A 26,572-nucleotide genomic window follows, 5' to 3' on the forward strand; every position below is an offset into this window, starting at 1 on the left:
AGACTGCCAAATCAAGGATACCCCCTACCCCCCCCCCAGATATTGAAGTGCATAGAGGGTCAGATAAGGCAAAAAAAAACCTGGCATTGGTCATTGAGAGCCAAAGAACCTGCAGAAAACCTAGGAGTGCACAAAACCTGGGAATGAAGTTAATGGGGGAGAAAGGAAAGTATGAAAAATATCAAGTAAAAACAATGAGAATTCAAAGATAATTCTGAAGAGAAAGGATAACTATGAAAACAGGGCATATTCAGGACGATAAAAAGTGTGTGTGGAGGCAGATGATGTGGATAAGGTTCTTAATATTTTGTGATTATCTTCACAGAAGAAGGGGATGATACCAGTTTTGAAGTTGAGGAAGCATGTGTGAAATATAGGGTAGGATCAACAAATTAAGAGAAGAGTTTTAAAGGATTTGGAAATGAATGAATGGCCAGCCCCAGTGAAATAAAACTGTTAAAAGAAGCTGGGGTGAAATTTGTAGAGCTAACTACAATCTTCCAATCCTTCCTGACTACTAGGATGGTGCCAGAGGATGGGAGAACTGCTAATGTTGTTCTGTTGCTTAAAAAGGGAAGAAAAGAAAAATTATGGGACAATTATAGGATAGGATAAACCTTCAGTTAGAAAGGCACAGGTTAATCGAGGATAATCAGCATCGATTTCTTAAAAGAAGATTGTCCTGACTAACTTGTTTAAATTTTTTGGGGAGGATTGATGAGGGCAGGTCTTCCACCTCAAATATTATTATCTCTACATAGATGATTTATGACATGCTGAGTGTTTCCAGCGTTTTCTGTTTTGATGAGTGCAGTGCTTTTGATGCACTATACATGGACTTTGGCAAGGCCCCAAAGGTAGCCTGGTCAGAAAAGTAAAGGCCCATGGGATCCAAGGGATAATGGCAAATTTAATCCAAATGCAGTTCAGTGGCAGCAAGCAAAGATTGCTGGGTGTTTGTGACTGAAAGACTGTTATCTGTGGGGTTTACACAGGGCTCAATACTGGACACTAGAGTTAAATGTAGGAGGCATGATAAAATTGACATTGAGGAAAGCTATGGGCTGCAGGAAGGGAAGATGCAATCTGGTTAGTTGGGCAGAAAAATGTCAAAACAAATTTAACACCAAGAATTGTAGGAATTATGGGATAATACATTTTCCAAGATTCAACAAGGCACATGAATATGCAATAAATGGGTGAATATTGAGTGGTGTGAAGGAACAGATGAATCTTGGAGTGCAAGTCTAACCATCCTATAAGGTAGTAGGACTGGTCAATATAATGGTATGTAGGATGCTTTCCTCTGTTAGCTGTAAGGTTTGCTAGTAAAATAATGAGTAGAAGGGTTAGAGGAGAAGAGGAAAATGTTATCACCAAGTGGTAGGTCTCTGAAAGACTGGGTGGGGAGACAGAAATTGTTGTTAGATGTAAAATGGTTTTTTATGTACTTGGAAGAGTTGTGACCTGCCAGGCCACTAACTTCTTACGGAAGGTGGGATGTGGTTGGTTAACTTGTTTTCAACCAGCTAAGACAGAATGGGCTAAATGGCCACCTACTTTGTCAGACGTTGTCCATGATTCTGATTTTTTTTTCTCTCTCTCTTCCCCACCTACCGATAAATACAGAGTTTGTCATTGTTTGAGGTTGTTCTGCAAATGGAACATTTGAAATGGACAGAGTTGATGAGAGATCAGTAGGAACTAGCAATACCAAATAGATGGGGACATAAAAATACTTCTGTAATTACTCAGCAAGAGTAACATTTCAAGTCATCAGGGAGTCATGAAAGTTCGTTAACCTAAAACATTAGTTCTGCTTTTCACTTTCCACAGATGCTGCTTGACCAGTGCATTCCCAGCATTTTCTGTTTTTATTTCAGATTTCCAATCTGCAGTTTTTGTTTTTGCTTTTCAACTATGATATTTTTAAAGCCTAACCTTAAAAATAGAAACCGCTCAATGAATCACTATAGGCAATTAATCTCTTGTTGGACTCCCCAGAGAAGCTTAATAGACAAATGAAAACCTTTTAATTAATTAACAAAATTGTGACTTGCATCTGTCAAAACTTGTCATTAATGTATTTTCACCATCTGCAGTCAAACCTAAAATGTCAGTATGAATGGAAATATTACTTCCTGCCTCCAAAAACACCAATTTAAAAAAAACATTTTATTTTGTCTGAATTTTCTGTGGCTTTTATAAGTTGTAAGGAACATGTGTATTCCTGTCAATAACATTTTTTATGATTTCATCTGTTGACGTTTGCAAGTAAATTGCAAATATGCTTATGAAGAGTTGTTTTGTCAACATTCTTTACCCTGGCACATGGTCATTAATCTATTAATAAAACATTAATCCAATGCGTGTAAAATATCAGTGAATAACATACAGTAAGTTCTACATATCTTTCTGAACCTAAACCAATACTTGGGGGGTGGGGGGGAGGTGGTGGGCGTGGTTGCAAATAGTAGCTTGTACTAATGTTGCTCATGGTAAATGAGTAAATGTATTTTGAACAACGGAAGAATTATGGGGCAAATGTTACAGGAAATGCGTGTCAGTGACATGCATGTGCAGGATAGCTAATACTGTATCTTTAAGTTTTTAGAAATGTTTTTTGATACAGTCTCTCTTTTTTTAAGGTAAGGCGCAAAATCCTTAGTAATGGAAGATTTGGTTTACTTTTGCAGTTTGTTGCATATTTTAAAAACCCCGATATTGAAGGCTCGGTGAGGACCTTCACTTGGTGTTTGGTTTAGGAGTGTTGGCTTTGTGGATCACCCAAAATGAAAGGATTTGTTGAACTTGAAGAAAGCTACCCCTTTGACCTTCTGGAAGAAAAAACCACACTTAATGATGTTATTGACAACCATATTCGTGATCATATGCTTGAGGTAAGAATATTTTAATATAGGTACAGAAGAGTAGAGCTATCCTGTGATCCCACAATTCTGCTCCTCCACATTGCTGCAAAATTTGCTCTTTGAATATCTATTCAATTCCCCTATACAGTTAATATCTATGTTCTCACCACCTTTTCAGAAGTGCATTTTGGATCAGTTTTTTATGTTGGGAAAAGAAAACTTGCCGTATCTCTGTAATTTGCCAATTACTGCAAATCTGTAGCCTCTGAGTACTAATGTGTGATAATGCAAAATAATTTACTAGTTTGGAAAATCTGTTCCCCTGCTCTAGTGTGTCAAGCACAATATCTAATCCAAAGGTCTGCCTTGACCACATTCTTCCTAAAGGGAACTTTCACCCTATTGAATGAAATATTTACATCTTTGACAGTTCTGTACTATAATTTTGTCTAGCTGAATGTAGGTAAGAGTATGAACATTTGTGAGGTTCATGCAAAAGTAATGTATTTTGAATGTAATGCCAATGTTATGCAAAACTGCGTTGTTCTATGTAGAGAATATATTAATAGCTCTAACTGGGTCACTAACTGAGAACAGGCAGTTTCCAAACTTGCGGTTTGAATTTGTTTATTGATTAAGGTAGTATTGTTAAAATTGAAACTGATCAAGTTTTATATAGAGTGTGCTTTAAGTTTGGCACTTAAAGCAAAGGAGCAAGGGTGCATTTAAGGGTAATTGGATAAATAAGGGAGAAATGAATAGAAAGATATATTGCCAAGATTAAATGAAGTAGTATCAGAGGCATTAATAATGGTTTAAGCCAGGCAGGTCAATTGACTGTTTCAGATTGTAAATTATACATAATATCTCTCATGGGGTGGGACCAACAACATTCAAACTGTGAGATAAAAGTGCTACCAATGGATTCAATTGAATACTCATAACGTGCAGTAAATGATGATAAGGCAGGCTTAGAGCAGTGTTCATTTGTATGACTGTGACCAAACTTGATTTGGCTTGAAAAGGAGAAATTTAAGTTTCTATACTTTGATATTGATTTATTGTGCCAGGTGACCCCCATTGATGACGGCAAACTGGTCAGTGTTGTTATTGGGTAAAACTGCAGATGAACAATGGGAGGTATTTAAAACAAAAATTAGCTTAAATACAACCAGGCTATTACTTCTAAAAGTAAAAGATCTACTTAATTTAAACTGCCATGTTGTCAAAAGAAGTGATGCAGCATTTCAAAGGACAAAGAATAGTGTAAATCCAGGAACAGCAAAAGAAGACAACATTTTCAAGAAATGCAAAAACTAAATACAAGAAGAAATTTGCTATAGATGTCAAGGGTAGCCAAGTATATTGTCCCTTTAATGACGCATAGTAATATTGGAAATGAGTAAATGGCAGGTCTCTTGATTTCTGTGTCAATCTTCATGGTAAAGGAAGAGCATGTTAGAAGGACTTAATGAATAAGTATGGCAAACTTAAACATGAAAATATCAGTGGAAAAGAAGTGGGTAACAAAATTGAACATGTATTCACCATAATCTTCTAATCCCTTCTCGACTGGGGAAATTATAAATGTTATGTCATTGGGCCTGATTTTGCTGGGTAATGTTCACTGCCTGTACATTTTCCCACATCCATGTTCAGAAAGAAAATCTTACTGGCTAAGATCATCCTGGAGCTATATAACAAGGTCCTATGTAGGTGATTTACAAAAAAAATTAAGTGATCAGTGAGATCCAATCTGATCTTTAGTTATTTGTGTGTTTTTATTTACTTGGATAGCACAATCATTGAGAACCTTGTTTCCAAATCTAGTGATGGCACAAACATAGGAAATGTAACAAGTAGTAATGGTGGGAGCATAAAAGTAAGAAGAGATGTTGATTGGGATGAACTATGGGTGATGGATTTCAAGATGGATAAGAGCAAGTTCGTTCATTTTGCATCAAAAAAATAATAGACCTGTGCATTTTTATGATGAAAAGCTAGGAAGTCCAAAAACATTTAGGACCCATCTGCATTGGACAGGTCATGAAAATGTGGTAATTAGGTACAAAAAAAATCACTTGAGGCTAATGGAGCATTCATCAAAGCCCTGGTTGAATTTCTCATGAATTGCTGTGCACAGTTCGCACACTACACTTCCAAAAGGACATTGACGGGGGTGGTGCCGATTCATCAGTGTTGTACTGATAAGGTTCAAGTGATGAGCAGTTATATAAATGAAGTTTGTTTCTCCTGGATTATGGTTTAAATAGTCATTTGATTAAGTTTTTTGATATTTTTGAAGCAATTGACATAAGATGGAAAGAACTTTCCATTGGTGGGAAGAGGGTCTAGATGAGCCAAACTTAAAACCAGACTTAAACTATTGAGGAGAGAATTCAGAAAACATTTCTTCACATGAGCAGTAATAGAAATATGGAACAATCTCTCAAAGTTGTAGATATCCATTTAATTTTAAATCTAATATTGCTAATTGCTGGATTAATGAATGACATAAGAGAGTGCGAGGACAGGTGGATAGTGTTAAGCTACAGATCGCCCAAGATTTTGTTGACTTGAGCTTCCAGTTTGAGGAGATGAGTGGCCTGTTTCTGTTCTCGTGCATCTTTGGCGTTTCAAGTTGAAAACTTTTCAAACAATATCAAATGGTAGCCAATTAATACACATTACTTAGACATGTGTTGCTCTTTTCCTTTAGCCTTAACTTTATAATGTGCAAAATAACGAACTAGCCTTATTTAGTTTTGTAAGCATGGATTATTGCTTAGATGAAGCACCAAAAATGCAGCAAAAGCCTTGTTCACACTACTTAGAGGTGAATCTTTCTTAGAACTAACTATTCAACCATTTCATTAGAAGGTAGTTTAAGATTTTGTGGACCAACATCGTCTTGGGCTTACTAAGTAATGTGTGGCATTGAACTTCTTATAGCTTTCCATTGCTGAACTTCATGAGTGCATCTGGGGACCCAATCTTGCTGGGGTTTTCCAGCATAATGCCAGAGAAATTTAAAAACTGTTTAAAAACCAAATGTAGGCTTTTGCAGAAGACAAATCTCGGCTGACAGTTTTGTTTTCCATTGGGGCGTGTGTGGGGTGAGGCTACAGCTGCACATTACTTGAGCCTTAATTTCCACAAATCTTGAAGTTCAGTTCCTGGATGTCGAGGGTCAGCAAGAACAGTCCTCTGCAACGAGGCATGCAGGTTGGCAGGGGCTGCAGGCAACATTGTAAAGACTGCTTTAAGATTTTAGTGCAGACGTTTGAATTACCTCTATAACAAATGGGAGGGTTTAGCCGACCCTGGCAGCTTTTGCACGTGGGGCTGTATGCAGAAGGAGTCCATTGGGTCCATGCCCGCTTAACAGTGCATTCCCAATCTGCTTATTTCGCTACATCCCTGCAACATATTTTTATCTCACTTGCCTATAAGCTCCCACTTGATTCTTTTGCCACTTATTTACACTAACAGGTAATTTATAGTTGCCAATTAATCTAGGCCTTTGTGGTGTGGGAGGAAATTGCAACACATGGTGGAAACCCACACAATGTGCAAACTTCACACTGACAGCAATCCAGATTAGGATCAAACTTGAATCCATGGAGTTGTGAGGCACATTGAATGCAATTCTTCCTCCCCCTCAACAAAAATGTTATGTGATATGCTGTTTGTTGGTCTTGAGCTACTTTATATTTGGCACAGCTGGTAGAGCTGCTGCCTCACAGCTCCAGTGACCTGGGTTCAGCTGACCTCAGGTGCAGTCTGGAGCTCCCATGTTCTCCCAATGGTCACATGGGTTTCCCTCCAGGTGCTACAGTTTCCTACCACTTTTCAAAGACATGGGTTGGGAGGTTAATTGGCCACTGTAAATTGCTTCCAGTATGAGGATGAGTGATAGAATCTGGGTGAGAATTGATGGGAATGTAGAGAATAAGACAAAAGTGTTGGGTTAATGTGGATGGGTGCCTGCTGATTGGCACAGACTTGGTGGACTGAGGGGCCTAGTTCTGTGTGGTATTCCTCTGTAGCCTTGTCAGTTCCCCTTAAGAGCTTGAAAACAGGGGTTATCATCCCTTAACCACCAAAATTTCAAAAATTCAACCATTGTTTATGTAATCTTTCCTGGTACTTTCAATTTTGAAATAGAAATATTCTGGTAAATCTGCATTACATACCCTCCAAGGCCAATATTGCCTTTCTTTAAGTGTGATGCATAAGTAGGTTAACATTTTTGATTCTCCTTGGGCAAATAGAATTTTTAAATCTTTTTGTTTACCATTAGGATCCAAAGGAGATTTCAGCTTGTAGATACTAGAGAAGCTAATGCAGAGAAAACTACGGGGTGTTATAATTGATATGTTTTAAAGGGAACTTTTAAGGTCCTCTATTTCCAAATAAGGAAAAGTTGTTTCCGTCAGTAGATGGATTAGTGACAGAGGACAAGAATTTAAGAAAATGTATCATCCTGGATCCAGGCATCTGCACGAACTTGGCTTGTGCACTGGCCTCCCACTTAAACCAGCACATTACAGATACAGAGGGCCAGCTGAGCTGACCCTCTCTACCAAAGAGATGTACTTCAACATGGAGTGGGCTGCAAACAGTCTCTCCTGCACCCATAACACTTTGGTCTATTGGTTGCTCCAGTGTTTGAACTGTTTATTCAGTAACTGTCCATTGAAGGACATTTTTAAAAACTTAAATAGGCTCAAGTAAAAATTATGAAATAAAAAAAAATAAAGTGCCTTAAAGAACTAGATATTAAGATAAAGTGAAACAAGTGATCTGCTTGCATGCACTTGCCTTTTCACACAATCGATAACCCCTGAAAATGGGGTCATGTTTTTCCTGCCAGCTTTCCCTAGTATAAAGTTAGGCCCATTTGCTTAGTATATTTAAGGAGCCTAGCAGCAGAGTGGGCAGCCAGTTTCACCAAAGCTCTGACTTCTGAGTTTCATTGCACATGGAAGTTGGAGGTGAGCTGAAGAGCAACTGTCAGATACAGAACCACTCATTAATGGTAAATAAAATCCAAGCCAATAAAATGAGTATTTTATAATGCAGTGACCCATGATCAAAAATCCATTATCTTAAAGAATGGTGGTAGCAGCTTCAATAGTAATGTTCTAAAAGGATTTAGATATATACTAAATGAAAGAAAATCTATATACTAAATGAAAGAAAATTGCAGGAGAATAGGGCCAACTGGATTGCTGTCTAAAAGAGAGAGACATAGTCGGCTGAATGACCACTTGCACTGTAAGTGGTCATTTGTGACACACTTTATCATTCACTATATCACCACAATGACATAGCAATGATTAGCTTGATAGGTTTTACTATGTCAGTCTTAAAATATGTGAAACTAGACTTTCTAGTAATTCTGTGAAGCCCGCTATCCTCATTTGCAAGAGTATTTCACTGTTCTGGGTACTCTGGTCCAAGAGCGTATGACTTTCAGTATTGTTGAATTGTGTATTGGGAAAAGTTTTTGTCCAGACTATGGATCATTGCTATCTTCTATAGTGCAGAAATGAACACCTGCACAAACAGTTGCAGTGAATTAACAGCCTTCATGAATTATTAATCATGGAGTACAATTTTGAAATTTGTTCATTGGTAAAGAATAGAGTCTGCTTTTTAAAAAGAAACATTAAGGTTAATGTTAGCTAAATGGAAAGAAAAGGAACATTTGCAGTTTAATGTGAATCAGAGTGACTTAAACATTTTGAGAAAAACAAATGAAAGCATACACTCAATGCAGGGTTACTGAAAGCCATTAATGAATAGGATGGTTGAAATATACAATTCCTTAAAGCACAAATGGAGAAGGGCAAAGCATTAATAAGCACCATTAGTGTTTACCAAGTCATAAAGGATACAAATGAAATAAACTTGCGTGAAACATTAAGCAGTAGTTAAGTTTGCATACCACAAATATTAGTCAGTGTGGATTTAGACACTCCTTTTACTGGCAGTATGCAATGTTCAATCCTCGCAAGAACTTTTAAAAATAAATCACTTCTAAAATAAGGCAACTGTATACATGAGCCAGTTCTTACAACAATCAGAATGGATGTCAATATTACACATCTGCTTCACTGAACATTGCAAAACAAATCCATTATTCAGCAAATAGACATGTAGATCTTGGTGATGTAGGAGCGGGAGTAGGCCATTTGGACCTTCAAGCCTGCTGTGCCAATTATCCTGGCTGATTTCTACATGATCCTCTTATCCCTTGATTCCCTTAATATTCCAAAATCTCATCTCATTTTGAATGAACTAAATGACTGCTTCCATGGCCCTCCAGGGTAGAGAATCCTTAAGTCACCAAATGCATGAGTGAAAAGTCACCATCTCAAATCTGAATGGCCTACTCCTCTTAAAGCAATCGGAAGATCCTTGGAAAAATATCACTAGAGGTAACTTTAAGTATAGTTCAATATGGGAGGCACTGGGGAAGTGGACAGAAGGATTGCACAGACCATGAGCAATATCCACCACTTTATTCTGGGTTAATTAGGCTTTTGGAGCATAGGGTATAAAATTAATAATTGTGCAGTTTTAACCATATACTCTGCACCATAAAGAAGCTGTGAATATAACAAACATAAGCATTTGTGAATGAAACCTTTCCACAATGTATGGTGGGATTCTTGACCAGAGGTAACAGTCATTAGTTCAGAACTAACTGTTTAAATGTAGCAGTCAGCATAAGAACACCAGAGCCTGCACATGAATGTTAATTGTGTTGGAGTCTTGAGAACTAGGACTACAGATAACACAGTGGTGAGGGAAGAGTAGAGGGGCTGTGAATTATAAGTCAGAAGGCCTCTGCAAATATCCCAAAGGACAAGAGAGGTGGATTAAATGGGTTACAAGCCCATTAATCACCATATGTGCTCATATCATTTTCTGCTTGTTGCTAATCATGTTCTCTGTCCTTAACTGCAAGTAATGTTTGATCCATAATAGTGAGGAACTGTAGCTATGAGGAGAGACTTATTCTACAGAATCAAGGGAGGCTCAGAAAATGTGAAGAAGACATTTTAAAATAAACTCTGGGGTTTGGGTAAGGTGAGTTGCCAAGACTGTTCCCTGTTTCAGGGGTCAAAAGAGTTGTTAGTTTTCAGGTTATCACTGATTGAGGGGAGACAATGGAGGAAATGTATGGAACATGGAATGCTTTGTAGAGTGAGTGGTTGGGGAAGTTGGATGAATACTTGAATCCGTGGAAATCAAGGTTCTAGATTGCTCCAGCAAAGAGTGAGTGTGAACATGCTTATGGTTCTGTAAACTGGTACTTAGTGGAGTGGATTAGAGAGGAAAAGATTATTTTGACTTTGGCTTTAGTTTGATTTACTCTATGCATTTTAATGCATGGGTGATGTTTTAAATTTCAAGAAAAAATAGAATCTAATAATATTTTGCTTATGTTTACTGAAGCAGATTTGAAATGATGACATCCATTCTTGATGCTACATAAACTATACTGTTGTTATGCCTATTTGTAGAAGCAATATTTTCAAAACATTCCTTTGAGAATTGGAAAGTTTGTATACTGCCAGAAAGAGAACGTTTCAAAATGCACTGCTGAATTACAGGTGACCCCCACGTTAGGACTGTTGGGGTTACAGAAATTCGCCCTTACAGAATTCGCAAATCACTACACAAAAATTTGAGATGCGGAATAAAATTTGTTCTTACAGAATTCATATTGGGCGGAAATAAATTTTAAAAAATATGAAAGAAACAACAAATTTTGTCATTTTATTTTTAAACACTCAGTACTGTGAGGCAACAAAGATTTGGATATGACGTCACTATGTTAATTGAGTTGGCCGTTATGGTTGAGTCCTTCCTTTGCCACAGCCTGTCCAGTACAAGGACATGTGTACAGATGTTTGAGTGCATTGCTATTGAGCTGTTTATCGGCAAGGAATTTTCCCTGATGCTCTGCATCATGGGGAGCCGCAGTAGACATGGCAAGCTCTTTAAAGTAATCCCTCGGACTTGACTCCATTTCCACTAAGTCACTGTGCTTTAACCCATTAACCCCTCCCCCGAACTCCTACACCACCTTTTCCCATAAACCCCAATCCTCAAATCCCATACCTCTTCATGATATCTCTATTTCCTAATCCACGAGCCTCACAGATGAAGAGTGCAGCAGCACTGGACTCTGAAGACATCTGTCCACGTGCTCTTGCCACGTCCTTCCAGTCCAAAGGAGGGACTCAGCTGTGACTGTCAACCCAATCGACGTAGTGACATCATATGCAAATCTTATTGCTCCATAGCATTGAGTGACTAAAAATAAAATCTGACAAAATCTGTTGTTTCTCTCGCACAAGCCTTGTCCCAAGTCTAATGTTAGACTCGGCAGTTAAATAACAGCAGTGGGTCACTTGGTCATCACCAATAAAATGGCTTAATACAAGAAGAAAATCATCCTGTAGGAACTCCTCTGTGTATAAACATGGGATTCAATGGGAAAGAGATTCGCATTACAGAAAATTACCATATGAATCGTTTTCTAGGAATCCTGATCTCTTTTCTCCTCCTCCTCCTCCTCCTCCTCCTCCTCCTCCTCCTCCTCTTCCCCCCCCCCCACCAATAACACGGTGCAGCATTTGTCATTTTACTAACATATAATCACCCCTTCCAGCTCCCTTCTAAAAATGATAGTTCGATTGGGGGAAAAGATAGAGCTACATAAAAGAAACATTTAAATCCATTTGTTGTATCTGTGTTGAAGTTTTTATGCAACTGTTGTCAAAACTTGAAAGTTTGTTTTATAAGTCTAGACATTATAATGTCACATTTAATTGATACATTCTAATTTGTTCCACAGCTGCATTTCTGAGGAAATGTTTCCATGGGGTGGGGGTGCGAGCAGTTTTCCTAGAAAACTATCCATATTACAATTTTTCTGTAATATGAAGCCGTGTCATCCACACACGAGTCAAGTATTGCAAGTCGAAAGGAAATTGTGTGTTTATTTATTTTCCTTTTTCCACATCAATTCTGTAAGAGCGAATTTTATTCCATAGCTCAAATTTATGTGCAGTGGTTGGTGAATTGTGTAAGGTAGAACTTCTGGAACCCAAATGGCCGTAACACGGTGTTGCCTGTATTTGTCTCAAAATCCAGACATTTCCAATGAATGTAAGTTACTAGCTGTTATTTTAAGAATGTTTAATTACCAGCTGACAAAAGGAAGCATAATGTAAATTTTTTAAATTTAAATTTTATTTACAGTGTGGTAACAGGCCCTTCCAGCCCAACAAGTCCGCGCTGCCCATTTTAAACCCCCAAATTAACCGACCCGTACGTCTTTAGAATGTGGGAGGAAACCAGAACACCCGGAGGAAACCCACGCAGACACGGGAGAACGCACAAACTCCTTACAGACGGTGACGGGAATTGAACCCTGATTGCTGGCGCTGTAATAGTGTTGTGCTAACCGCTACGCTACCATGACTTGAGCTATTATTTTTAACACATTTGTATGCGCAGTAATTACATTCAAAAGTAGATTTGGGTTTACTTTAATTTTTGAACTCAAAAGTCCTTGTTAAATATTTTGTACCCTACTCAATTGAGGACGTATTCCAGTTTTTGTTTGGAACTAGTAATTTGACTATGCTTCCCCTGAGCATTTATTGATGAGGTTTTAAACAAACTTCCTTTCTCTTTTGTTCTCGCTTGCATTTTCTCTCTCATGATAGAAAGATGATTGTATAGAGATGCCATTCTTTGTGCATTTTTTTAGCAGGTAGAAAATTAGGAACACTGCTTCAGACGAGCTGATCTCCATGTCTGATTTACACCACTGTCAAATAATAGCATTCTATACAAAAAAATGAACTGATTGCACAGTTAAATTAGAAGTCTTGTACGTAAACCTTTTCCTTATTAATTTTGGAAATTATAGATGCTCCCAGCAGTCAATTTAAGTAGGATTTTGCCATGATGTGACATTTACATCCTCATTTTGGGAGGGTTGCTAGATGGGATTCAGTTAGCTTGCAAAAGCTAACTATTTCAGCACAATTTGGGAATCAAATTTAATTGTGACCGTCCTATTTATGGCTGAGTTTCTCTAGAATATTAACTAATCAAGTCTTGGAGAACTTTTATTTTCTATAGCTATTGCTCCTTAAAAAAACTTCAACAAAAATATTGTTTTAGATAACTGAAGCTATATTAGCACAGAGTTCATTTAGAAACTAATATCTTTGTAATCAATTTTAGCAAACCGAAAGGAATGCCTTTTTTGTTGCTGATCTTGGGAATGTTATGAAGAAGAACATTCGATGGCAGAATGTGATGACGCACGTGAAACCATTTTACTCTGTCAAGTGTAACAGCAGTCAATCTGTAATTGAAGTTCTGGCAGCTCTTGGAACAGGTTTTGCCTGTGCAAACAAGGTGACTTGCTATAGTTTGAGTTCACAATCTTGTTTTTATTTCATAGTTCTGAAATGTTCTTTAAATTCTTAATTTAAATCATGTGGCTAATTATCAAATAGAAACGCTTTAGTCTGATCTTGTATATTTCCTCACACAGAATGAAATAACTCTTGTGCAAAGCTTGGGTGTAACATCTGACAATATCATCTACATAAACCCATGCAAGCAGGTCTCCCAGATTAAATATGCAGCCAAAAAAGGAATAAATGTCATGAGCTGTGATAACGAGGCTGAACTTCTGAAAATTGCACGCAACCATCCTAGTGCCAAGTAAGTGTGTAAAGCTGACTAAAATATTCAGTAGCACATTCTTTAACAAAATCAAGAATATGCTTTTCCCTTCTTGTACTGCCATTGGGCAGCATATGTCATTGTAAAAACTTTAATGCACGTAGCATTGACTGTTCAAGGAGTTACCAATTTAGGAGTTAAACTGCCATATTTTAAATTTAAACTGGGTAATTTTTTAAAAATATTTGTCTGCTCTGAATACAAGCACAAATGGATTTAACTTCAGGAGCCACGTCGCCAGAAGTCCCCTCTATCTTCCCCATCAGAATTATAATTTAAAGTATTTAAGCATTACAAAATAATGCTTTACACATCCAACATCCTCAACATTTACCACATAACATCTTTTTTGCAGATGTTTTGCACTTTTTGTTAATATTTCACATATGAACATTGATATTTTACATTAAAAAGTTGCATTAAAACTTTTTTTGATGGGTCTTACTGAATGAGATCATTTCAGGTTTTGCAGAGCATTGTAGATCTTGGTAAAACGCATGTTATCTTGGCTTGAGCTTTACATTTTTAAAACTGAAACCTCTGTTTCTGTTTGGAAAATATCAGTGGAAGATTAAACTGCACTGGTTATAAATGTGTTTTATTTTACCAAGGGGCTGGTTTATTTGTACAAGTGATATCTGGAAGATTGGCAATAATTTTCACAAAGTCTTGAATTAGATGTTAATTTTTTTAGGAAGCACCCTACCCGAGAGATTGTCTTAATTTATACAAGGGCACTTGACAAGTTTATCTTGTTAGTGGTTACAAGCAGTATAAATGTTGTCAGGTGCCAGAATGCAGGAAATCTGAATATCCTAGTGCACTATTTGCCAAACTCTCTCCTCGCTGCTCCAATGGCACCTGAAGGCACTCGCTCTCAGGATGCATGTTTCCTCGAAGTGAAAGCAGCCTTCAAGTGGCAGAAACTCAGGGAGCAGAAAGCACGTTTTACAGCACCAGTTTAATTTATTCTCTTCATACCTATGAAAGTGAATTAAAAGTTAAATGTATTCCATGGAAATTGTACTATTAATGCTCAGATTACTTCAAGATGGCTAAAAATTACTGTACAATAATATTTGCTAGTTTCACGGGATGTCCTTGACACTTCTGTATAACTGTGGCCTGTTTGTAGCAGATATGTTTCAGAATTGGATAGTGGGATGTTCAATAATATTGCATATACAGATATTAATTGTTTTTAGCTTGGAAAGTTTTATAATATTGCAAACCGATGAGAAGGGATGGGTCAAATTTTTGCAATGACATTCAAAGCATAAACAGTAGCAGAAATGACAGGAAAGAGCCTGTTTTTTTTTCTAAGCCAAAGGTTGTGCTGAAAAGTTCCAAAGATGAGGTACCAGAGGGCAGTTACCATCAAAGTTGGCATTAATTACTTGTCTCAAGCCTACACAACATATAGTGGCTTGTTATCCTGGCGCTGATGGAAAATTGTAGATTCAGTCTTGCCCATACTACACATTCGTACCTTCCATCTGGAATATGGGCAGCTGATCGGAGTGGAATATTTTCCCTCGTGCCCAAATTTCAAAATACAAATGATCTATTATATTGCTATCTTAGTCAAGATAACATAGAAAAATTTTAATGCTGGGTGAGATGATGTGGGTAGTTAGATCAATAATAGTATAATAAACAAGTGTTTGTCTTGGTAAGCAAGATTTTGCTATTGATGTTAGAGTTAGACTTAATTGATTGGCTGACTTAAGTGCACTATTGTTCTTAAATTGTCTTTTGTTACAGTATCCAGTCAACTCTTTTGATGAAACAATTGAGTCTTGGCTTGCTACATTTTTATTCTCCTCCCTGTCCTTTACGTGTAGCTACACATCTAGGCCCTAATCATCAGTTTTCTCTCCTGCGCAGGATTTGTTTTTATTTAGGTTCACATTCAGAGCTTGGAAGTGGGAGCTTCTGCCAACATAATCTTCATACTTCTGACAGTCTTCAAGCTACACATATGATGATGTAAACCAACTGTGCCCCAATCATCTTCCTCTTCTCTTAGGCTCTTGGTAGACATTGCAACTGCTGATTCAAATGAAGAAAATGAGATGGGTATGAAGTTTGGAGCTACATTGAAGGACTGCAGACACCTTTTGGAATCTGCCAAAGAACTAGGGATTCAGGTGGTTGGTGTAAGGTGAGCAGCAGTTTTATTTTAAATTCAATAATACCAAATCCTGGGGAGACATCGTGAAACTAAGCCATGTGCTATGCTTGCTTATTTAAAATCAGATCTTAAACTATATTAAATTTATACAGTTTTCCTGATTTATACAGTTCTTCTGATCTGTGCACCTTGCCCAAGGTGCAAAAATTCTAGTTTTTCCATGCAGAACATAAAATGCCCCAGCAAACTTCTCGGCAATTTAAATCTATGAAATATGAACACTGAGTTTCACAGAAGTGGCAATCCAGATGGTTTTTCATTGCTCATTTTGAAATACTGGGGAATCTTTCTGGCTTCTGTCTTCCATCAGTATCTCTGCAGTTTCTTGAAGTTCCTGAACTAGAAATTTGAAAAAGACTGCTAAAGGGTTGTAAATTGCCCTTCCAGTCCCAGGAACATGAACATTCCAAGTTTGTAGGTTGGCGAAGGGAGAAATATAGATGTGTTTGCTGTGGATTCTAGTCTGTAGATTGACTTTTAGAGTACTGCATATATGCTTTGTTATGTAGTTTTCAATTTTGGGTAGTCACTCTTCCTATAAGTGAAATTTCATCCTTTGTATTACAAAATAATTTTTTAAAACTGCATTATTTCCCTCCCATTTCAGTCTGATCATCCTTGCCATAACAAAAATTGGAGGATGCATTTGGGAATGTGAGTTCAGAGAAAGTAATGTGACTAAGACTGGAAAACACCAAATTGTCATTCATAAGGGTGGGGAGCTCCATAGCTTGTTCATTTACTCGGTGCCTGGTGTGGGAGTAGTCATTTTGATTAATTAGACAGATGACCTCCTCAAAAAAAAATTCTAGTTTTGGTAAAATGGGATATAACTCAAAGTGTAGTTTGACATAATGTGACTATTTCAAACAATCTTTTATTCTTTTGGTTCACGCCAGAAAATACATAAATTAATTTACCACATGCAGTTTTAGTTATAAAATTGCAATAAATAGAGAAGCTTATACACCAAATCATTGTTCTCCTCTCTAAGGTAGATTGCATTTGATGTTTTGTGCTGGCTGGTAGTACAATATCAATAGTTGGGATATAGGCTGGTTAGCAGCCAGAGTCAGGGTCCAGAGTTTGGGCTGGAAACAGGATCAGCAATGCAGGTAATTTTGTGACCAGAGCCAAGATCCAGAATGTTTGTATTTTTCAGCTTAATGACAACGTAGTCTGAAACTCGTAGAAAAACTGTTGCATCCATGTAGAGGTGCACCACTGTATATCATTGCAGTTTTACTGCAGTGGCAATGGCAGTATTTTTTATCCACAAGGAGTCTGTTCCCCTATCCCAGCGAATAATGAGAATCTAATCCAAACACTAACCTTTTAGCTTGTACATTGTCTAATTAAGTCTGCATCTTGTGTTGCAGTACATTCTTTAGCTAGCATATAAATTGTGATGCTTTTTTTGCGTGACTTTTTTGATCTTGGCGTTGGTTGAGCTGATAAGTTGTTTAGTTCTGAATCAAACAAATTACTTTCATGGTGAAGCTTAATAAAATGCTCACGTGCCACAAATTGCAGTCTTCAGATTTAAAGTTCCAGTGATGCAGTCTCTATAGTTTAATCTGGGCCAACTATTTTGCCAGCACTTTGCTTTTTGTAAAAGAACAAGAAACATAAATTAGCGCCAAGAGTTTTGTGTTTCTTAAAGGGGAGGGGCAGTAGAAAAATCTCTACTCTCTATTCTCAGTAAGATTTGAAGTACCAAGTAGGAACAGCAGGCAGCACTTTAAAACTTCAAAGTGTATGGAGTTCATTGTATCGACGTTGCACTTAAGGTTCAGTTTGCCCATCACCTGTTCTTGCTGGCCTACACTAATTCCTAGTCCCCAGTGCTGCTTCTACATTGGGTCTAAATCCTGGAGTTCCCTTCCCAGCAATGATGCAAGAGTACCTTCACCAGAAGAACTGCAGTGGTTCAAGAAGCTGGCACATTGCCAGTGATGCCCAGATGACAGATATAAAGAAAATATAGATTTCTTGACACCTTATAACATGTGGTGTTGCTGCTGAGGCTTCTTTGGCTTCATAGTACCATTTATATCTAATTACTTTGGTACGAGGTTCTAGTCTTTTCATTGCTAACAAAGGCATAAACAGTGTGACAACTTTAATCATTTATTTATTGAACAAAACTCCTACAAATATTAAATATAAAATGTTAGCATTTCCTTTGGCCATCTAACATGCTGCTATATTTTGGTTTATCCTACGCTGCTCTGATAGCCCACAAAGTTGATTTTAGGTAACATTAATTCCTATGATATAATTAAATCACAATGACTTAAGATTAATAAGTTAATGTGAAATAAAAACAGAGTGTTGGAAACACTCAGATCTGGCAGCATCTATGGGAAGCAAAGCGAAGTGAAAAGTTTCAGGCCAAAGACTGTTGTTTTTGGGAAGGTGAGAAAACACATTTTGAATCGCAGAGGATGGGAGTGGAGTAGATAGGACAAATATCTCTAAGGTGAGGCCAGATTTATCCAGGCCACATTAATGACTTAATGGGTTGAGTTTTGTTGAAAATGTTACATGTCGGCTAAAAAAAAAAAAGAGGTATCTAGGTTATTCACTGTTAAATCTGATTAAAGATGGCCTTGCAGAGATGAGTAAATGACATACCAGGTGACTGAATTCAAAAATTATATATTTATAATATTTTCAACAGGTTTCATGTTGCAAGCTCAAACAGCAATGTAGAGACTTACCTGCACGCTTTATCTGATGCTCGATGTATCTTTGATATGGCTGTAAGTTCCTGCTGATTTGTGAGTTCTTTAACATATTATATTAACAACATACAGTCTGAAGTATGATGTGTTTACAATATAGAATTTATCCAGTAGAGGGTGCTACTCATAAGAGTGCTATTGGTTTACAGAATTTGGTTATTGTAAATTGATGGCTTACTGGTCATCTATCCTCATTTCAAGGTATCTATCAGAAATTGGATGCAATTTGATAGAAACTTCAGAAATATAGCAAACGTGGTACTGTGTGACATATTGACATTCCTGCCTCTCCGCTCTGAAGGGTCAGATTTAAAAACAATGGTCTGTGGCCATTACTATAATTGACTGCCTAGCAACCCATCTTTAACCATGCCTTTCAGTTTCTATTTTGTTCGAAACTTTTAACCTTTAAGATAGTGTATTCATAGTTTTATCTTTTGCATATCATTTTAAAGGAAATGCAGTTTATAAATATTACTGTTTTAAAACAAAATTGAATATAACTTCCTGATTCCTCATGTTCTCTGTTAAAGAAAGAGCTCGGTTTTGACATGAGTCTGCTTGACATTGGAGGTGGATTTTCTGGAACAGATGGTGAATTACAGCTTGAAAAGGTGTGAAGATTTTTTGTTTTAACTTCTTCCAACTTTGGGATTAAAATGTCCTATATACTTTTTTTTATATAAAAGCAACTTCCCCAAGCTCAATCTTTGCTCATGATCAAATAGTAAGTTTAGGAAAACATTTGGACTGTTCTTGTGCACTTGATAATTTCTGGTTGGAAAATCTTGTTAGTAAAAGCCTGATAACAAGTTTACTCCACGACTACATATCATCTCACCAAATATTTTGGAGGCTTACCTAATGTTTCCCATAGATTAGGAATAAAGTAATAAACTACATAAACTTTTGAAAAAATTTGGCTGTGTTAGTTTGCTGATTGCAGAAACTTTGCATGCAAACCAAATTGTAATGATTTCATGATATATCAATAGTGATGGGTTTGTTCTTAATGATTTACTAGTAGAGCATTATGTAGTAAGCTTAAGTGTTGATGTAGGATGTGAAAGTGAATGAGTTTCCATGACTTATTTTTCTCCAATTCTAGGTTTTTGATGCCATTAATCCACTCCTTGAGATTTACTTCCCCCCTGAAAGTGATACTAAAATTATTGCTGAACCCGGTAGCTACTATGTGAATTCTGCATTCACTCTAGCAGTTAACATAGTAGCTAAGAAAACTATTGCGAGAGATTCACAGGATCAGTCTGAAGGTAATCCCATGGGTTTCTACTGAGTGTCATTATTAGTTGAACAGTATGCTGTTTGTTCCATTTATGCAATTCATTCATAAGATGCTATACAATATTCATAGGATATTTGTAATGCTGTCCCAATCATTGACTGTGATGTCTAATAATTAGTTATCTTTATGTTTTAATGACGTGCTTTTTGGTTTGATATACTAGAAATAGCTTTTATCACCCCATTTTCAATTTATTGATATGAAATAAAGATTGGATGTAGCATTAATTTTTGAACAGAATTCTGTTTTACCAATAGTATCCTTTTATTATCAACTGAAATGAGTTCTCCCTGTCTTCAATAGTTCACTTCCATTTCTCTTCCCCACCACCACCACCCATTGTTGAAGTTTCTCTAAAAGAGGATTCACATCATAGGATTGATTTATCCTGTGGATTTTTTTTGACTCTCAAGGAACTAGACTGAACCTACTAGAAACTCCAAAAGATTACTACAGATAAAGGGGGCCAATTAGCTAATTTAGCTCATCTTTCCATGCAACCCTACAATTTCTTAATGCCATTTATTTATCTCATGATTTACATCACTTACCCTACCAAAAAGATGGTGTCTGATATTCGTCATATTGAAAGAAGTGCTTCCTGGCCTCATTTTTAAATTTTTACTCATTGTGCATTTTTGGTATAGTTGAAATAGGGCTCAAAGCTAACGTTTTTAATCCATATGTTTGTATTTCTCTATAACAATTCTTCTTCATACTCTAAGTCCTGAGATTTTTCCTAATCTTTCATTTGAAACCTTATCCTTCGTAAAGTCGCTAAATTGTTGGCCTGTCATCCTGTCAATCTTGATTGAATTTGACTTCATTGGAAGGATAATGTACATATCTACTGACTTGCTCTCTACAGTGACTACTTTATTATACTAAATGAGAAATAACAAAAATTGACTACTGAATATTAATCATGATTCCTTTATCCCTTAGTTTCTTCTATGAACGATGAGCCATTCTTCATGTATTACATAAGTGATGGTGTTTACGGCTCTTTTACAAACAGTCTGTACGGAACTGTGAATGCCATTCCAATTCTTCACAAGGTGGGTTAATGATTTTGTAAAGAGCATGTAATTGATGTGTATTTTGTGAAAATATCAAGCTCAGTAAAGCATGTACATTAAATGTAAATTTAGTTTTGTCCAGCATTAATACAAAATCTGAACTGATAGAGCTAGTTGTTAAGATGAATGTACTGACAGGTGAAGAATGTAACACTAAGATATCTTGCATTGGGAGTGAAAATAATACAAGGCAGCTATTAATTTAGCACTAACTTAGTTGTAAATAAAAATATCTTTGTATACACTCTTGGTGTAAGTTACTTATTTTGAGCATGAAAACCTGTTTGATGTTTTCTGGGTAAATGTGGAATAATCCAATATAGCTGAAAAATCATTCTGATATATTTACTTTTTTTTCTATTAGAAACCTAATTCAGGAGAGCCTGTATTTGCCAGTAGCCTGTGGGGACCATCCTGTGATGGGCTTGATCAGGTTGTAGAACACTGTCTCCTACCTGAATTAAGTGTAGGTGATTGGGTCATCTTTGAAAACATGGGAGCATACACATTGAAGCAATCTGCTTTTAATGAGTTCCAGAAACTGCCAGTTTACTGTGTGATGTCAATAAGTGATTGGTGAGTAACTCAGAACTAGACTTGTTAAATAAATGCAGTGATTTTTCTTTATGATTATGACCAATCACTCTGCTGAAATAGGGCAGATAAGTGTTCCTTTTTTATATGTTCATCTTTGATGGATTTTCTTTTGTCTCAGGTGTTGGATGCAGGAAGTTGGTTTAACGTTGGAAACATCTGTGAAGAACTCCTCATGTGTGCCTTCTTGTTTTCAGCTGAGCCAGGAAGGTGGCTTTCCAGCTACTGGTTTGTCTGGCATCAGTGCTTAAGTTACGGAATTGCAGTTCTGTTCAGTCGCATGTCTGGTTGACATTCCAACATGGAAGGAAACCAGTGGAACAATCCTGCTTTCTTAATTTTTTTTGTTAAAATTTTAACTTGAACACTTGATGTAGTTAATCGGGACCAGGCAGAAATCAGCTAGAATAACTACAAGTGGTCATGTGGAAAAAAATTAACATTTTAACCATCTGAAATGAAGCCTGTGAGTTGATGTAACTTTTTACTTTCTCCCTCCCTTTCCCTTCCCCCACAAACCAACAATAAAATATGCAACAAAATGGATGACTTGGAAGAGGTGGAAACCTGACACTGGGTTCCCTGCTTAAACAGTTTACATATTCACAATTTTTATACAGATATTCTTGTTATAGATGTCTTGAGGTTTTCATTTGCCCATTTAACAGAATAACCAGAGCAATTTGATGTGTAAAATGTTTAGGATGTGTAAAATATGTGCTTCATTCTGTAGTTTAATAAATGTAAAATTGCAGCAAACTTTATATGATCTATTGTCCCTGTTATTGATTTCCAATAAAATTATATAGCTTCATTTTGGCTTTTTGTTAATTGAGCACTAAGGTGAACAAAATCAGAACATACCAGAGCTTGTTAAGGATGAGAAATCATGAGTTAAACTGCAAATCTGCTGTTTAGTTTAAAATATTGCTATACAAAATGCTACATGATTATTTACCTAAGGCCCCTACATTTTCCTTGCTACTGATATGATGAGTTTCTCAAGTTTTCTTTCCTTCTGTTATTTGAAGTGGATAAATGTAAAACAACTACAAATGGAAGAGAAGAATCCAAGGTGGCTGACCTGTTCTGCTTTTGTTTCTCTTAAGCACTTGCATCAATATAACACCTTATCACATCATAACACCTCAGTGTTTACCTTTGAAGACAGTAGATTGACTTGACTTGTTGCTTTATCTGAATGGTTTTAGTGCTATATTTAAAAGCTATAATTGTGTAGCTATCTTTACAAATATTTTTTGTTAACCACATTCACATCCATTCAGTAAATCTGAAATATTAACCCTTTCCACACTAAAAATCCAAGCCTTGATATACTAGAAATTCTGGTCTTCTACACACTAGCTATCTATAGCTGCCCCACATTTATTTTAAAAAAAACTGATTCAAACTTGAAACTCTCATACAAGAATTGGCACTAGTTTTTGCAGCAAAAATAATTGGAATGTAAAGATTGCAACTCCTTTCTCTTTGGGCCAGGTCTGTTCCCTTAAGGATCTGCCTGATTGATGCACTTAAGGCTGAATATTCTCAACTATTCAGCAGAAGAAAGGTGGGATCTGGAAGGAACTTGTGCCAAATCTTGGACAGTGATATACTAGTCATCTGGGGAAACACAGCAAGCAGCTGGCTTTTCCAAGTCTTTAAGCCTTGTTTTCAATAATTTTTATTGTAAAAGATAGTTTTCAGAAATTGAGCTACACTATCCTCCAATCAGAAATGTAATTGTATATACATAGCATAAGGGAAATAATGTATTGCAGAACAGATAACTTTCCCTTATAGGCATGCTTTTGAAATGTAATTGTACCACATCAAAAGATATAACTTCAACCACTATACTTTCTGTATTGACTAAACAAATAAAAATGTTTATTTGAGAATATAGTTAATTATGGAAACTACAAATAGTAGAAATATAGTTCAAATTAATGAAATCATTGAATATCTTCATCACTGCTAATAATCCAGAATACTCTATGGAGGGGTCCAGTGAGGATAAATTTTCAAGACTATATCTGCAAAATGTTTCATGTTCAATGGTGAAGAGCGATATAGCTGGATCAATACTTGTACTGCAGACCAGAAAATCTTTCTTTCACGCAGTAATATTGAAATAACCAGTTTTTTTTCCCCCCCACATGTACAAAGTAATGCTAGTATGATGTTACAGTGAACCAGCTGGAAAGGTCCAGTGTGGAATGGGATTGGGAGGTAGAGAAACTCTTCCTTCCCTAACTTGCTCTTCAAAGCTTTTGATGCAGCCTGTGCTCTTCAGTGGTATGTGCCACCTCAAGATATCAATGTTTCAGATCAGAAAATACTGAACCATGCATTTCTATCACATTATCAATCTTTTGTATTAGCTCAATCATGATGCCACTTGGAAACAAAATATTCATGATTTAGAACAAGACCCTTCTGGAATCAATAATGTGACTTCCTTCCCCTTGATAAGAATTGCTTAGTGTCCTGTACCATAGCCAGAGTATCATCTGATTGGCATTGTATGCCCCTATTGGCCTTTGAACAAACAGACCAAACAGTCATGGTGTTTTCTTTGTTATAGTGTCTGAACATTATGAAGCCATTTTCACAGAATGTGAATGATTATGGCATGGAAAGAGGCTGATTTCAGCTTGTCAAGTCCACACGGTCAGTCCAGAGCAATCTAGCTAGTCCCACCTGCTGGCCCTTGCTCCAAAGCCCCACAAGTTCTCTCTTCAAATACATACTGCTCTCTTTTTGCATGGTACAATTGAACTGACTCCACTACAATCCCTGTAGATGCATGTCAGACCCTAACCCCTCACTGTAAAAAGAATTTTCCTTGCATCATTTTTGGTTCTTTTGCCAATCACCTTCAGTCTGTATCTAGTTCTTAATCCTTTCACCAATGGGTACAGTTTTGCTTGTACCCTTCATGATTTTCAATGCTTTTTGTCAGATCCCTTTGCAACCTCCTTCCAATAAGACCAACCTCAGCATCTCTAAAAGCTGAAATGGAAATGCTTGGCAGATCAGGCAGCATCAGTGGAGAAAGGAAAAGATCTTTGAATGGGATCATCGATTTGAAATGTGAGCTCAGTTTTTCTCTCTCCACAGATGCTGCCTGACTTGCTGTGTATTTGCAGTGTTCTCTGTTCTTGTATTCCAACTCCTCCAGTTTTTCCATGTAACTAAAGTCACTCATTTCTAGAACTATTTTGGTAAATCTGCATGCAAATCTCTGAAGTCTTTACATATTTACATCATGCTTGATCATATTTGCTTGAAGCAGTTCTAACTAGGAAGTGTGCTCTTGCCCCTGTTGGTGCAATAAATACATAGTATCTTGTATTCTTCCTTTAACCAAGTGAGACACATTAGACCACCACCTCACAACTGAGGTGAATCATTATCTTGCTGTGTCCCTGACAAGTTAGGAAGGACAGGAAGAAGCTATACTGCTCCAAGTCTGTTTTATTAATCAATTGCATCATGACTGATCTGCACATACCAGGATTGCATTCATAGCACTTATCCTTGTCAAACAAAAATCTCACTTTTGAAGTTCTCACTTGAACTAATCTCTCAACAGCAATGCAGAAGCAAAGTACTGCAGGTGTTAGAAATAATCAATTGGTCAGGCAGCATCCATGAAGAGACAAGTTAATAATTCAGGTCATCGGAACTTGCCTGGAAAAACAGAGGCATGAGGGAAGCTCCACAACTTTCAGGTTCTCCAATTCATACTCCTACCTGACCTGAAAATACGTGGTTGATCCTTTATTATTCCCAGGTTAATACCCTGGAATTCCATACCTACCAGTTCTGGGGGAGAATCTTCATAAAGACTGCAGCCAAACAAGATGGTAAAAGGTCTTCAACCTGAAATGACTCTGTTTCTCTCTCCACAGATACCTCCTGACCTGCTTGGTATTTCTGCATTTTCAGTTTTTTATATTGCATTCAACAGTTCTTAGGGGACAAGAGGAGCAGAGCTCAACTTTGCACTACCCTTTAGGTGAAGTTCTTCCTGATTGACACACTGTAAATTTTCAATTATATGCCTTGATTCTAGATGGGACCTAAATAGACCTTCACAGAAATGTAGTATAACTTCTACCCATTGTATTCCCTCCCTTGATATTGAAATTCTACATATTTGTCCAGCTCCCTCTGAATGATATATGCATCAGCTACTCCATGTGATTCTAACCACTCATTGAGTGGTTTCTCCTGAATTCCCTAATTTGTATTGATAGCATCTACCTTTTGGATTTTCTTTTAAGTGGAAAGATTCTCTCATTCACTATCCTACCAAACCACCTTAATATCTTCATCAAGTCACCCCTCAGACTTTTGTCTCCTAGAGAAAAGAATCCCAGTCAATTCAGCTATTTCTGTTAAATATATCTTTTTGGTACCATCCTTACGGTGCAGTGACTGCACTTCCCTGTATGGTCTAATCAAAGCTCCCCATGTTTAATAATTTTATGCTTTTTGCTTTTATTCCATAAATTGAACCTTGGGAGTTTTGATTAGCTTTTTAATGATCACAGCTTACAATGCTTCTTTAGTGTATCTGTACCCTTAGAACCAATACTCCTTCACCCCCTTATGAGCCTTGTTATCCAAGCATTATGAAGATTCCTTAGTCTTCCTATCACTTTCCACCAGCTCACACTTGATTGTGCAATTTGTATTTTTTCACTTTCTTAATATTCCAATCTCTGAATTTAGTGTTGTCAGTAAAGTTAGGAACTGTGTTTCCAGTTTCCAAGTCCAACTAATTGTGAACAGTGGTCCCAGCACCATTCCCTGTCAAGTAGCAATTCTGACCTTTTGCCAGTCATTATAAAAGAAAAAGATACCTCCAAGCCCTTCTGTCTGGAAACCACTTTGGTACCCATTTTGCTACTTATTTCTGATTTTGAATTCCATGAACTCAAATACTTTCAATGCCCTTTCGCAATTCTACACTCCCA

General features: G+C 36.9%; 1 protein-coding gene across 1 annotated transcript in view; it reads left to right on the forward strand.

Moving 5' to 3' along the window:
• Positions 1–22,343, forward strand: part of LOC127574587 (antizyme inhibitor 1-like) — a 34,877-nt gene extending 12,534 nt beyond the window's left edge. Inside the window, exons 3-12 of the mRNA XM_052023705.1 lie at positions 2,697–2,900; positions 13,152–13,328; positions 13,468–13,640; positions 15,691–15,825; positions 18,539–18,620; positions 19,136–19,216; positions 19,711–19,876; positions 20,854–20,966; positions 21,352–21,563; positions 21,703–22,343. Coding sequence (XP_051879665.1) covers positions 2,793–2,900; positions 13,152–13,328; positions 13,468–13,640; positions 15,691–15,825; positions 18,539–18,620; positions 19,136–19,216; positions 19,711–19,876; positions 20,854–20,966; positions 21,352–21,563; positions 21,703–21,832 — 1,377 coding nt within the window. The 5' untranslated portion in view covers positions 2,697–2,792 and the 3' untranslated portion in view covers positions 21,833–22,343. The remainder of the gene's footprint in view (positions 1–2,696; positions 2,901–13,151; positions 13,329–13,467; positions 13,641–15,690; positions 15,826–18,538; positions 18,621–19,135; positions 19,217–19,710; positions 19,877–20,853; positions 20,967–21,351; positions 21,564–21,702) is intronic.
• The last annotated feature ends 4,229 nt before the right edge of the window (positions 22,344–26,572 follow it).

Source organism: Pristis pectinata, chromosome 9 (genome assembly GCF_009764475.1).
Source record: "Pristis pectinata isolate sPriPec2 chromosome 9, sPriPec2.1.pri, whole genome shotgun sequence".
Lineage (NCBI taxonomy): Eukaryota > Metazoa > Chordata > Chondrichthyes > Rhinopristiformes > Pristidae > Pristis > Pristis pectinata.